This window comes from Felis catus, chromosome C1, assembly GCF_018350175.1.
Source record: "Felis catus isolate Fca126 chromosome C1, F.catus_Fca126_mat1.0, whole genome shotgun sequence".
NCBI classification, from domain to species: Eukaryota; Metazoa; Chordata; class Mammalia; order Carnivora; family Felidae; genus Felis; species Felis catus.
The window spans coordinates 165,812,123-165,827,048 of record NC_058375.1 but is presented as its reverse complement, the minus strand read 5'-3'; the positions used below and the strand labels follow the sequence as shown (position 1 = coordinate 165,827,048).

General features: G+C 39.1%; 1 protein-coding gene across 6 annotated transcripts in view; it reads left to right on the top strand.

Moving 5' to 3' along the window:
* The window catches only part of PDE11A (phosphodiesterase 11A), a 404,325-nt gene that overhangs the window by 229,646 nt on the left and 159,753 nt on the right, over positions 1-14,926 (top strand). For all 6 annotated transcript variants that reach the window (XM_045033997.1, XM_045033994.1, XM_003990898.6 and 3 more), the window contains exons 7-9: positions 9,490-9,565; positions 12,553-12,620; positions 13,363-13,455. In XM_045033997.1, coding sequence (XP_044889932.1) covers positions 9,490-9,565; positions 12,553-12,620; positions 13,363-13,455 — 237 coding nt within the window. The remainder of the gene's footprint in view (positions 1-9,489; positions 9,566-12,552; positions 12,621-13,362; positions 13,456-14,926) is intronic.

The following is a 14,926-nucleotide window of genomic DNA, read 5'->3' as shown; positions in this document are numbered from 1 at the left end:
GTTATCATGTAGGTAGGCTTTGTAGTTTTCCCAGTCATTTTCTCCTTGCGAGGCAGTACCCATGCTTGGCTCCTAAAGATATTGGACAGAATACCATGTATATTAATGTTCTATTGCCACATAACAAGTCAGCACAAATTCAGCAGCTTACAACAAACGCCTACTTATTATCTCACAGCTTCTGTAGGTGAGAAATCTGGGCGTGACATAGCTGGGTTCTCTGCTCCAGGGTCTCATAGGCTAAAAATAAGGTGTTAGTCAGGTGACATTCTCGTTTGTACTTTGGCACTTTTCAGAGCTTATTCAGGTTGTTGGTAAAATTGAGTTCCTTGCAGTTGCAGACTGAGGTTTCCATTTTCTTACTGGCTGCTGGTAAAAAGTATCTCTCAGCTCCTGGAGATTGCTCTTAGGTACTAGCCATATGGCCCTCTCACAACATGGCGGCTCACCTGCTCAAAGCCAACAGGAGAATCTCACTCCAGTTGGCTGTGACAGAGGCTTACATAATGTCAGGGGTGACTTCCATAATCACAAGAGTGGCTGTCCCATCACCTCTGCCACATAACATAGCCTAATCAAGGAAGTGATTATCCTGTCATATTTACAAGTCCTGCTCACACTCAAGTGGAGAGGATTATGCCAGATATGTACAAAGTGGAAGGTGGCAGGTGAGAATCTTAGAGGTCATCTTTAGCATTCTGCCTACCACACTATAATAATGATGAAAATTGCACCCACACAAAATCTCTCTATCCCATAAGATCTTCCCTATGTCCTGATATGGAAAAATGTCCACAAGTAAAAAAAAAAAAAAAAAAAAAAACACAAAGAAGTGTGTATAGAATAATGTATAGAATGATATATACGCATATATACATACACATATATACACATATTTTTCAATCAGACCCCTCAAACCTAACATGTCCAAAACAGAGCCCACAACCTTTTTTCTTCCAAGTCTACTCCTCTCTCTGTTTCCTTGTCTCTATTAAGGCAACTCAATCCTTCCTGACGCTCACGACAAAAATTTTATAGGCACGATTCTCTCATTTGGCACATGTAACTCATCAGGAAGTCCAATTGGCTCTATTTGCAAAATTTATCCAGAATCTGACCACTTCTCACCACTCAACTGCTACTTCCCAGGTCCAAGCCACCCTCATCTCTGGACTGTTTCATGGCCATAGCCTCTTAATCTCTGCTTCCACTCTTCTCCTTTGCACTCTGTTCTCATTACAGTAGCCAGATAACCAGATGCTTTTAAATTTCAAATCATAGTGTATCAAAAGTCTGCTCACAAACTCTCCTTATGCCACTAGAGTAAAAGCCAAACTCAGAATTCTTTCAGATGTTTACAATGCCCTTACACAATCTAGCACCTCTTATCCAGCCCCAGCCCTTACTCCTGCTTCTCCAGCCATACTGGTCTTTTTGTTATTTCTAGAACATGCTATTCACACACCTATCTCAGGGCCTTTGCACTGGCTATTCCCTCATCTGAAATTCTCTTCCCCCAGTATCTGCGTGCTCCCATCCTCACTTCTTTAAAATCATCTTTCAAATGTTACCTGTTAGTAAAGCCTGGCAGCCTTGATATTAAGTCCCCTTCATCCTGCTCTATGTTTTCTCTGTAATTCCTAACACCTCCTAACATGTAATCTATTTCTGTATTTTTTTGTATTGTTTGCCATCTGTCTTCTCTCGCTAGAATGTAACCACAATGAAGGTGAGAATTTTGTTGGTTTTGTTCACTGACATCTCCCCAACAACTGGAACAATGTTTAGTACTTAAGGGGAAAGTGGGTGATGGGCATTAAGGAGGGCACCTGTTGGGATGAGCACTGGGTGTTGTATGGAAATGAATTTGACAATAAATTTCATATTAAAAAAAATATAAATAAATAAATAAATAAATAAATAAATAAATAAATAAACAAACAAACACAAGAAGTAAAAAAAATAATCATTATTAAGTGTTGTTGAACATTTTATTTATGAATATATGATATGTTATTGAATATATCATAAATTGATGCATAAGCGTGTTGTATATTTGTAGGAAAAGATCAGCAAGAACTTGTACTAAACTGTCAATAGTTGCCATGATAGAGATGGAAAGATTAGAGCTTTTGATTTTAGTTTTACTTAAAAATTTCCCAAGGGTTTGTATTGTTTTTGTAATCAGGCAAAATTATAAAGATATTTTAAAATTTTAGACCCTTTATATCTGATGTGAAATTATATTTTGCCAGGCTATTGTGAGCCCTCTAAAAACTATACACTATTACTCAAAACCAGAATTGAAATAATGTAAGATCTAAGTAAATTAACTTGTCTTACTGTATCTTTGGGGAATTTAGATGGATTATTTTCTATTGCCCTGGTCAGCATGGAGTGTTGCTTGGATTTTATCCTAAGATACTCGTTTGAGACTGTGCCAACAGCATGTACATAAAGTGCGTTTTCAGATGACCTGCTGTTGTATCAGGTGGCTTCTTAGAGCGCATACTCTATTTACAAATACCCTGAAACAGTTATTCTGGTCTTGCTTTTAGCTGGCATTGTGCTTATGAATTCATCCTCCAATAATTAGTTGCACTCTAGTGCATTATCTGCGAAGCTTTCTGCCCTTCTTTTCATACTAGATTCAAAAGAATACCCTAAAACAAATACACTAATGCACAACAAGCCGTTATTTAGTCATTATAAGATATAATATTCTATTGCTTAATTTAGTATTTCCTCCCATTTGTATTGTTATGGGGAGAATTTTCAGAGCCATTACGTGCAAAGTTTGTCCTCTGCCTGCAGCAGGAATGAACAATTGGACCCAACACTTGAATAGAAAAGGTTTGGCACAGGGGAGATGGCAGAAAATAACTACAATGTAGGACACGCCTTCTGCATGGATGATTTGGTGGCAAATGTATTTGTTACAAATTTAAGAGCAGTAGGAAACCCATCAGCACCCAGATCTCCTCCACCATGGTGGCTGATGCCCAGTTACACAGTTAAATCTAAGGTGTCATGGCCCTAAGTCCGTCACGCTTCAATCCCATGAGTTTTCCCACATGAGGTTCTTTCTCTGTTTTGTTTTGTTTTCTTTTTCTTATCAAAGACTGTTGAAGACAACTCAATAGTTCTTGCCCTCGTCATGTAGCACTTAAGGATAATGGGACTCTGGGCTCTAAGATCCTTTGACTTAAAGCCTTAAAGCCCATTTTGCCTGTCAGATCTTCATAGCAAAGCACCCCCACAATCTGAAATGCTGAGTGCTAGCCCAGGAGGACAGTTCATTGTCTATTCTCTATAATGCCTTATGGTCTATCAGCTCTGCTACTCCTGACAAAGGGAAATGTGCAAAATTGAAACCATTAAGAGATAGAGCTCTGTGGACCTGCTGAAATGCATTTGCTACCAATAATCTCTCAAGTGCTGATACTCAGTGTAAGCCCGTTCGAGATCCTTTCCCGGGAGTAGGGTTTGCTAGGGAAGATTGGATGGTGGGATATAAGAATTCCAGATGACCAGGAAGGCAAAAAGGTCAGGAGGATTACTAAGACTTGAATTAAGGTATAGAATGGGGTAGCTTTGCTGAATGAAGACCAGTATAGGGGTCCCATGGTTGTAAGAGTACAACAGACTTTGCTACATAGGTGATGAAGACAATGCCTCAGTTCTAAGCCCAAAGGTCAGTTATTTCTTTAGGAGTACTTTTGTCAGAAATTTAAGGAATCATTTGTAGGTATGTTCTAGAAGCCATTAGGACTGATCCTATGTGTAGGTAAGGTAGACAAAAAGAAACTGCCTCTCTGCTTAGTTTCGGGAAAATGAAGGGACTGACTTCAGAACGTCTCCCTCAGCTTGTCCTAATACCAGAATTTCTCACTGGTAGATTGACATTTGAGGGATAAAGTATTGCTTTAGATTATAGCTTAACTTGTACATATCCTTATAGGGAAAGGAAACATTTTGAGTATTAAAGAATAGTGTTACATTATCACTGATTCATTTAACATTTCCTTTGACCACCTTTGAGAGGCTGGAAAATGTAACAAGTGTGTTTTGATGGCTCTGAGTAGATCCGTCAACTGGAAAAACCAAATCAGGACACAGACTAGACAAAATTTTTAGGTATGCAGATCTTTAATTGGAAAGAAGTAGGCACTACCAGATAGTATGTTTATTTTAATTGTAACCTTCTAGAAAGGCTGCTTAGTCTCATATGGTCTAACAATTAGGACTCTAATGATGTGAGTTTTAAACTGAGAATGATGGAGTGGGGACCTTGTAGAATAGTGGGGTGGATATTTGGGGGCAGGTATTCCTCTCAGTATTAGTAATATTTACATTTGTAAGACACCTTACAAAATTTGAAACCCTTTCACGCTCATATTCTTATAAAACAACTTGGAAAATAAGAAAAAGCACAAAGGAAAAAAGATGAGAATCAGCTACAATACCAAAATCTGGAGATAGCCAATGTTGACATTTTGGTGTGCACAAGATCAATATTGATGACAAAATTGAGACAGAGAGTTCTAGTGCCTTGGTCGGGGTTGAGAGGCCAGTAAATATTTCTGAGCGCCATTGACTGATATGATCTGGAGACCTGGGATTCTTTGATGAACAGAGATGATTCTTTCCTTCATACTTTCTTATTCCTCTTCATCCTTGTTTGGTATTCATTCTTCAGACATTTTGTGCTCTTCTCCTGCAGTCCCTGCAGGGGATGATATGTGCTTCCAGTCCTTGCCATTTCATATGGTTATATAATCAACCTGGATTAGTTGAACTTTCTAGAAACAACAGCATTGCTACAGATAGACAAGTGGGGGGATTGCCCTAATGATCTTCAATTTGGAAAGTTCACCCTCATCATACTCTGCCATTCCCCTCCCTCTCTCCCATCTTGCTGGGCTCTTCAAGCATGCTGATCATTACTGCTCTCTCTTCCTTATTTTCATAGCCAATTAGTCCCAGCTTCACTTCCTTCCCTCAGCCACAGTGAGAACGATTTAAAGACATTCTCAGGGCACCTGAATGGCTCAGTCAGTTGAGCATCTGACTTTGGCTCAGGTCATGATTTCACAGTTTGTGAGTTCAGGCCCCGCATTGGGCTCGCTGCTGTCCACACAGAGCTCACTTCCGATCCTTGTCTCCCTCTCTCTCTCTCTCTGCTTTTCCCCTACATACACTCTCTCACACACACAAAAATAAACATTAAAAAAAAAAAAAGACGTCTTCAACATCCTCTGTTGCCTCTCCTCTCCTGTTGTGCTCAGCCCATGCAAGCCTCTAATGTTGGATCAGTGCAACTCTGCACTCTCATTGTGGCCTCCCTCTCCTTCAGAACTAACCACTTGACTTCTGATCCTCATCCCATCCCTTCTTGCCCTGACTATATTTGCCTTCAGTTATCCTTCTGTGCTACTAAATCCAAGAACCCATTTTCGGTGCTTATCCTGTTTGACTATTCTGCAAAATTTGACACTATTGTTCCACTCTAGTTCTATTTAGAAAATAACTTGTTCCCTTATGGGAAAGTAATTCATTATCCAAAACTTAGAAAACACAAGTAGTAATTTATTTATTTATTTATTTATTTATTTATTTATTTATTTATTTAATGTTTTTAATGTTTATTTATTTGGGAGACAGAGAAACAGAGCACAAGCAGGAGAGGGGCAGAGAGAGAGGGAGACAGAATCTGAAGGAGGCTGCAGGCTCTGAGCTGTCAGCACAGAACCCGTTGTGGGGCTCGAACCCACGAACCGTGAGACCATGACCTGAGCTGAAGTCAGACGCTTAACTGACTGAGCCACCCAGGCACCCGCAAATAGTAATTTAAAAACTCCCAAAGACAGGGGCGCCTGGGTGGCTCAGTCAATTAAGTGTCCGACTCTTGGTTTCAGTTCAGGTCATGATCTCGCAACTTTGTAGGTTTCAGCCCCACATCGGGCTCTGTGCTGGCAGCACAGAGCCTGCTTGGGATTCTCTCTCTCCCTCTCCACAGCCCCTCCCCCACTCGTGCTGACTCTGTCTCTCTCAAAATAAATAAATAAACTTAAAAAATTAAAAAAAAAACTTTCACAGTGTATACATATATCAAATCATCATGATGTACACATTAAGCATGTTATAAATTTGTCAGTTCTACCTCAGTAAAGCTGGGGCGGGGGGAAGATCAGTAGTTGCCAGATCTGAACATGGATGGAGGAATGAACAGGTGGAGCACAAAGGATTTGAGAGGCACTGAAACTACTCTGTATGATACTCTAATGGTGGATACATGTCATGACCCCGTTGTCAAAACCCATAGAATGTACAGCATCACGAGTGAACCTAATGTAAACTGTGGACTTGGGATGATAATGATGTATCAGTGTGGTTTCATCAGTAGGAACAAAAGTACTACTCTGGTGAGTGATGTTGGTCCTGAGAGATGTTGAGGTGCATGTGTGGGGGCAAGAGATGTATGGGAACTCTCTGTACTTGCATTCATTTTGCTGTGAACTTGAAACTGTTCTAAAAAGTAAAGATTATTTTTAAAGTAAAGAAACAAAAACTCCCATAGGCAAACAATTCAGAGAGGACTACTTTGGTTATAATTTTTCCAGGATTTTCCAATGTATATAGTAAGTGTTTGTACACCCATAGACACCCACACTCTTGTCACTTAATATGTTAAAAATTTTCCACATTAACAAATATTCTTCTATAGCATGATTTAAATTAGATGGATAATATTCCACTGTGTAGATGTGCTATGGTTTACTCAACCTACTCCCTCTAGTTGAGTATTCAGGTTATTTCTAATATATCACTATCATTGGTAATGGTATGATTTACACGTTTATATGTAAACTTTTGTGTATAGCTATGATAATTGCCATAGAATAAATTTCTAGACCTAGGAATTGGTCAAGGGTATTTATACATTTTGGACTCTGGATACACATCAGTAAATCTATTTCCAGAAAAGTTGTAGCAATGTATTCACACGTTAGAAATGCTACAAAGCATGGAGGTTAAGAGTATGAGCTTTGGAGTTCTTTTTCCTCCCTGTCACTGACCCTATGTTCATCTTTCTGCCCAAAATATCATGTCCCAGTTTTCAGCCCTTTTGTGTCTTCCTTGAACAAGTTCTTCCCTGGTGATTTTACTCAATCAATTAGAACCAGAGGCTGATGACATCAGGATGAGTCCCTAACCGCCCTCTCCCCTGCCATCTCAATTATAACTTGAACTCAGGATCATCTCACTCAAACTTCCTGTATTCCCCACATCAAGGGACTCCAGCCACTCTTACTCAAACCAGAGACTTCCATGCTATCCTCAGGAGGGATGGGAGAACACATACTCTCAGCTCCCCAGAATAAAAACTTCTTTTGGGGAACTACAATAATTTTTGGTAAACAGAATTCTTGCTTATTTCACTGGCAAACAGCCTAGGGTTTGTTTTTCTCCCCACCAGCCTCTCAAGCCGTCTCTGTCCTGGTTTCTTTCACTCACTGCATGTTCCTTGTCTTCTTGCACCATGACCTCTCTCCTCAGCTGCTTCAGATCTCCTAGGAAGGGTTAGAGTGGGGCCATGGTGGTCCCAGAGCTGGCAGAGCAATCGTGCCTCCTTCTCAGCACCGGTTCAGGACACCTGACAGTTGTGTGTCCGTTAGCAAAACAAACCCACACATTCCAGTGCTGCTCTGGCCAGTCCAAGTCTGTAGCTTATACCTCCTAGACCTGGAAAATTGACTTCAATCTCCTCCTGCTCACTAGCATCGCTGTAATTCAGACTTTTAGCCTCAGGGAGAGGAGGAAAACCACTTTGTTTCTTTTGGAGGGTAACTTTGATGGATATGTTTGTTATTGTTTAATTTCCTTTGAACCAGTCTCTCCAGTTTCAAGGCAGATATCAGAGTCTTATCTGAAAGGGAGGATGTTAACAGTACCTACCTGTAAGGTTGTTTTAATAAGTAAATGAGATAATGCATGAGGAGGTGCCGAATAGGGTGCAGGACATGAAGCAAACACCCAGCAAATGTTAGCTCATCATCGTCACTGTCATCCCTGTCACTGAAGACTCACCTGTAAGGATCTAAAGCTGCTCTTGATTTCTCTAAACAGAGTCAGTTGCTGGTTTTTCTATAGTGTTCCAAACATTCGTTACTTGGACACTTATTTTATCTTAACTATTTCTATCTTCACTCTACATTGTGAGCTCCTCAAGCAACTGTTTAACTTCATTTTTATATCCTCAACTTCGTTTTTATATCCACACCAGCAATGTGTCTGGTGCATAGGAGGTGGTAGATAAATAGATACTGGAAGAATCTTGACTCTTAGCTCACACTATTCTCGAGAATCATTTCCAGTTTGATTGCAGATCTAAATGTGAAAGTTAAAACTATAAAGATTCTAGGAAAAGAATAGGAGAATATCTTCATGGTCCAGGAGCAGAGGAAGATTTCCTGAACAAAACAAAACAAAACAAAAAAGTACTTTAAAAAAAGAAACTTACATATTGGTATCAAGAATAGAAGACATCTGGAAAATTATTTTCTCAGAGGAAAACCAAAACAATCCAAACATAAAATTTAGGTGTGTAAATTAACTTCCAATTTCAAATGTTTTAAATGTGTAGCTCGTAAGTGCTACAATGAATATTTTAAAATATTACAGTACCTTTTTACCCCAGTAACCATGATCTAAAACCTTGATATCTTATTGTTTTTCCTATAGTACTGGGATGGCAGGATGACCTTTCTCACTAGAACTCAAGGTCATATGAACTCACCAATGCCCTGTCAGTCTTTAGTATCTCTTATCTAACAGTTCAGATGTGGACCATCAGTTTTAATATTACATGGAGCTTTTACTGAATGATGTTTGTTGATCCTGGTTACTATACCTTCATATTTTAATATGTCATCTGACAGCCTTCTAGAAGAAAGAAGATCTCTGAACCTCTACATTTATTGTATATTTTTGCAACTTCAACTTTTTGTATATTATTTTATACATAGTAAATTAATGATGTTAAAAATATAGAGTATTAAAACTAATTATACATATGGCAGCATTATAGGCTCAAAACACTTTTACTAACAGATGTGCCCATTGACCACTGGTTTAATTAAAATGCTTTATACTCAGGGCAGAAACAGTTGCCAGAATTTTTGTCTGGTAGTATGATCATGATCAAGAGTTTTACACCCAGTTCTCTGTGGCTGCAGGGATTGGGGGAGGTGGTGTTGACATGGGGTCATTTGGTTGATTCATATTTGGTAGGGACTTGATCCCCTTAGGATGTTCATAGTGATGTTTTTAATTAAAAGAGACAGGTGAGTGTATGCATTAAAAAATAGATTATAATGTATCTTTTTAAAAGTGATCTTAAAATGTCTATTATGAAGAGTGGGAAGCTGTAAGTCAGAAATGGGTAAATGTTGCTTAATTTTAATTAACTATTTTCTTATATCCTAGGCTGACCAGATATCTGGTTTTCACATAAGATCTGTTCTCTGTGTCCCTATTTGGAATAGCAACCATCAAATAATTGGTAAGACATTACCTAAGTAGTTCAAACTTCTTTTATAAAGACAAATTTACATTAAAATACACCTTATCTTTTTTACCTGCTCGCCCCTTTTACACTTGATCTCACTGAAAAGACCAAGAATTGATACCTGCTCCCTTCTTTTATGTCCAGGACTCGTCAGCCTATGTTTCATTCTTTTGTATAATCTCATAAGTGCAGACTCCTGGTGAATCAACATTAATCCGAACAGTGAACAAATATTTATTCTTTTAACCAAGGACCAATCATTTTGAAGTTGGAGGAGATCTCAGAAATCAACTAATAGGACTTTCTTATCTTACCTTGTAGAAATTGAGGTGGGGGTATCATGCAAAGGCCAGAATAAAATCACAGAGGGAGTCGGTAGCAGGGTAGAGATTAAAAGTCAGGGCTCCTAACTGCTATACAGACTTTCCATTACATCTTTATGTTTACATCTATGCTTTTACATACAGAGTACGTGCAAAGGAAAAAGAACATGTATTTTTTTTTAATTTTTTAATGTTTATTTATTTATTTTTTATTATTTTTTTTTAATTTTTTTTTCAACGTTTATTTATTTTGGGGACAGAGAGACACAGAGCATGAACGGGGGAGGGGCAGAGAGAGAGGGAGACACAGAATCGGAAACAGGCTCCAGGCTCTGAGCCATCAGCCCAGAGCCTGACGCGGGGCTCGAACTCCCGGACCGCGAGATCGTGACCTGGCTGAAGTCGGACGCTTAACCGACTGCGCCACCCAGGCGCCCCAATGTTTATTTATTTTTGAGAGAGAGACAGAATGCAAGCAGGGGAGGGTCAGAGAGAGAGGAAGACACAGAATCTAAAGCAGGCTCCAGAATCTGAGCTGTCAGCACAGAGCCTGACCCGGGGCTCGAACTCATCTATGGCGAGATCATGACCTGAGCCGAAGTCAAATGTTCAACTGACAGGGCCATCCAGGCACCCCCAAAACATGTATTATTAGACATATACTGAGCATGCATCTTTCTGTTTGGATGATTCTAAAATAGGCTGTACTTGACCCGGAATATGGAACTGTGGTCCAAAGGAGCTTCTAAGTTTTCTCTACCTCCTGTTCTTCTTTCCCTCCCCTCAAAACCTCAGTCAGGAAAGTATCAAACCTAAGGAAGAAGTCAGTGGTTAGAGAAGTCATAAAGAGTGAAGGAATTAGTTAAAATTATTGAAACACAATTAAAACATGATTTTTTTTTCCTAGGGGACTAGGTACCAGTGCATCTATTTGCCTCTCTTCGCTTTCCCCTGACATTGACTGTTAAACTGAAAGACACTGCTGCTTATCAAGAACTTAGTATTCTGTCAATATTGTCAAGACTTGAGCCATAACAGAATTTTTTCATACATTTGCTTAATTTATAGAAAAATATTGATATATTAATGAACACAGAATATTCTAAGATTAGTGTCCAATGGCAATCTCAAATCTAATCCTAGCTTTTCATTCCTTTCTTTTTAACTTTTATTTTTATTTTTTATTTATTTTGAGGAGGGGTGGCAAGTGGGGAAGGGACAGAAAGAGTGGGAGAGAGAATCCCAGGCAGGCTCTGAGCTGACAGCACAGAGCCCAACTCAGGGCTCGAACTCACGAACCAGGAGAGATCATGATCTGAGCCAAAATCGAGAGTCAGACGCTTAACCACTAAGCCACCCAGGTGCCCCATAGCTTTCATTTGTAACAGTAAACATCTGTTATGCTTTCAAAACTAAGACTGCAGTTTGCCTACTACATGCTAAAAGATTTGTGTTTCATTACATATGTCTTCTAGCATATGATGACTTACCTCCCTAGTGAGAAGTTAGGTATTTTAAAAAACACAACCATGCTTTAGAATTATAGCTATTTTTTTGTTTGTACTAAATGGGGACACAGGAGAATGTTTTTCAAGATTGTTCAGTTTTTCTGGTTAGAGCTGTATGTTTTGAGACATCTGGCACAGTGGTGGAAATGAACTTTGGAAAGAGGAAGTGTACGTAAATTAAGTTTGTTAGAACTGTATGTACCTCATCGGTAGCAGAAGCAGAACTAACCTTGCTTTGAAGATTGACGGTGTCCTAATTCCCAACTTCTTTAATGTTCACTTTAAAACATTCCAACGTTATCTCATTTATTTTTTTCTTTAAAGTTTATTTATTTATTTTAAGAGAGAGAGAAAGCACGAGTCAGGAGTGGCAGAGAGAGAGGGAGAGAATCCCAAGCGGGTTCCACGCTGTCAGCAGGGAACCTGATGCGGGGCCTGAACCCACGAACCGTGAGATCATGACCTGAGCTGAAGTCAGATGCTTCATTGACTGAGCCCACCCAGGCGCCCCCAGACATTATCTCATTTAATCTTCCTACCCCCCTGAGGTAGTTAACGTTTTAATTCCCACTTTACAGATGAGGAATTTTAGTGCTAAAAAAGTTAGGTAACTTGCTTAAGGTAACAGCTGTGGTGGAGTTGAAATGTGAGCTGAGACAGTGTGACACCAGAGCCCATGTTCTTAATCACTATGCCACCCTACCTCACTCAAGCACTGTGTTCCAGGGGATTGAAAAAATAAAAAAAAATTATATATATACATGCACACACTTGTGTATTTACACAGTTAAGCTCAATTATGTATCTAATTGCATGTATGTGTATGTCCATGTGTATATATGTGTCCGATAGATCAGAGTGATTGTGCACAGTCATCTTGGAAAACATTTTCAAGGATTCAGACTGATGCCTAGTAGAGCTTTAGGCTTCACTGTGAGCCAGTTTGGATATCACAACCTTGAAGATCGACTGCATTGCTGTATACCTCAGATCCCCTCTCCTAAAGACAGCAGGCACTAGGGAGACCAGAGATTAAACTGAGTGTCTGAAGTTACCTAGGGGAGGTATGGAGTCAGCCGGGGCTTATTATATTGTGGTAACACAGTGAGCAGTGCTGAAACTGACCACATAAACCAAACTCTTCCCACAGGAGTGGCTCAGGTGTTAAATAGACTTGATGGGAAAGCTTTTGATGACGCAGATCAACGACTTTTTGAGGTAAGAAAATAAATTTGTGAACCAAAGGTTATAGCTGAGTCACCTATAGTCTCCTGGTAGCAGCTTGCCAAAATTTGTCAAGCGTTTATGTATAGTCGTGAGACCTTGAGCCAGCTCTGCCGGCTGTATGGCCATCACCTTCCTTGGGTTTTCAAGCTTCCGTTTATTCCCATCTGCCCTCTACCTGGAAAGGTTGGCCTGGAAGAGTCTTCCTTATAAACTTTGCACCAACAAATAACCAACATGAAACCCCCACGATTATTTTTCTCTAGCCAAGAACATCTCACAGCTTCTTTACTAACTGGTTCTAAATCTGCCTTCCTTCCTTTTCACGTTTACCTCATGGGTATTGTCACTTGGTTTCCTCATCAAAATATTTTATACCCTAGCCACTAAAAAGAGGTTGCTTTAGTTAAATGGAATGGAATTACTAAAATCAGTCCACGATCTAAATGAATTAAGAACACATTTGGTAAGACTGTAAGTATGTTTTTAAATTTACAAAGTCATTTTTTCCACAATGACATGAAATTAACAATTTTTTCTCATGTGCAATGTGAGCTATAAAGCTGTTACATGACAATAGTAATTAAGAATTTTAATGTGCATATTTCCCCAAGGCCTACCTCTGTGTACAATAAAATTATATTTTCAGACCCATTTCTGATGAGTGCCTGGTTTCATATTAGATTATGCCAGTGAGTTATTGCAGTTTTTAATTAGTGGGCTTTCTCTTTCCTAGGCTTTTGTCATCTTCTGTGGCCTTGGCATCAACAACACAATTATGTACGATCAAGTGAAGAAGTCCTGGGCCAAACAGTCTGTGGCTCTTGATGTAAGTCAGTATTTATGTCCGAATCACATGCTAAAAAGCCCTAATTTTATGAGAGGAAAAAAAGCCCTTATTATGGGCCTTAATTTCTCAATTTTTAATTACCTATTCATTGGGCTTTAATTATTCTAGAGTCATGGGTTTGGCTCTGATGAAAGCCAGACCCACTCTTAACAATGCTCATATGCTCACAATTTTGCATGCAATTTTAGGGAGTGCACAGATTCCTTGAAGGCCATCCATATACGTTGTACAGTTAGATACAGATTTTATGTGTTAGGTTTATTAAAAGGGATGATCCAAAAAATAAATTGTCAGGATGTTAAATGCATTATGAACTTATTTTGAATATGTATAGATAGTCTGGAAATGCACAACTTCTCATACCACAGAAGAAAACTTCACTACAAAGACATGTGACCCAGGTGGGGACAGGCTGCTCCGGGCATTATCTAGCTCCCCCACTACACATGTATACATCCCACCAAGAGCTCTGACCTGTTTCCCAGGCCTGACCTGCGTCTCCTCTCAGACTAGGTTCTAAGACTATAGTGCCCTCCCCTGAATCTCCTTGTTTTGACCCAAGACCTATTGTCCCAACTTCTGGTCTATAGCCATTATCAAAGATTTTTTTTTTCTATATGTGAAATACTTCTTAACTAGGGAAGATAAAATATCAATGATATGTGACATTATATAGAACATGATAATATAATACATGTACAGTCTTCAAAGTATTCTGTGTAACAAGTGAGATATTGGTAGAAAGATAAAACCGAGGGAGAGGATAAGTAAGCAACACAGTGGTACCTGAAGTACTCTGATTTAAGATTTAAAAGACCTAAAATTAGTTATTTACCGATATACTTTTCTACCCTTAATTAGGCCATGAACCGTGGAAGCACAGGGATTTTATCTTTTTTATAATCTTATTCCCTAGTGCCTAGCAGGGCACTTAGCACAGAGAATGCTTTTATTTAATGGTTTGGGGATCGATGGAGGAAGGGAGGAAGAGACAGAAAGAGGAAGGAAAGGATGGAAGAAAGAGATTCCCCTGCCCAACGAAAAGGATTTTTTTTTTTTTGGCTCTCCCTCGGAGTCCTGCTTTGTTTATATGTAATATCTTTACAACAAGGAATAAAAATAATACATCCAGGATGAATTAATAAGTAAATGAACTGTGGATATGCAACGAATAAGAATCACTAACAGACCATTAGGTCTATGTGCAGAAGTATTTTCACATCCTGACTCTGTCACCTACCTCAAGTGTGAGAATTAAATGAGATAATATAAGAGAAGATTTTAATACTCCATCAACAAAATTACAGTAATGACAATAATTGCTATATTATTACTTGTAGTAATATGTTTATTACTGAGAAATCACCATAGACTGTGAGAAAGAACAAAGGACAGGGATTTGGAACAGCAAATGTTGTCATGACTCCACCATCTTCAAATTTTGACCTCC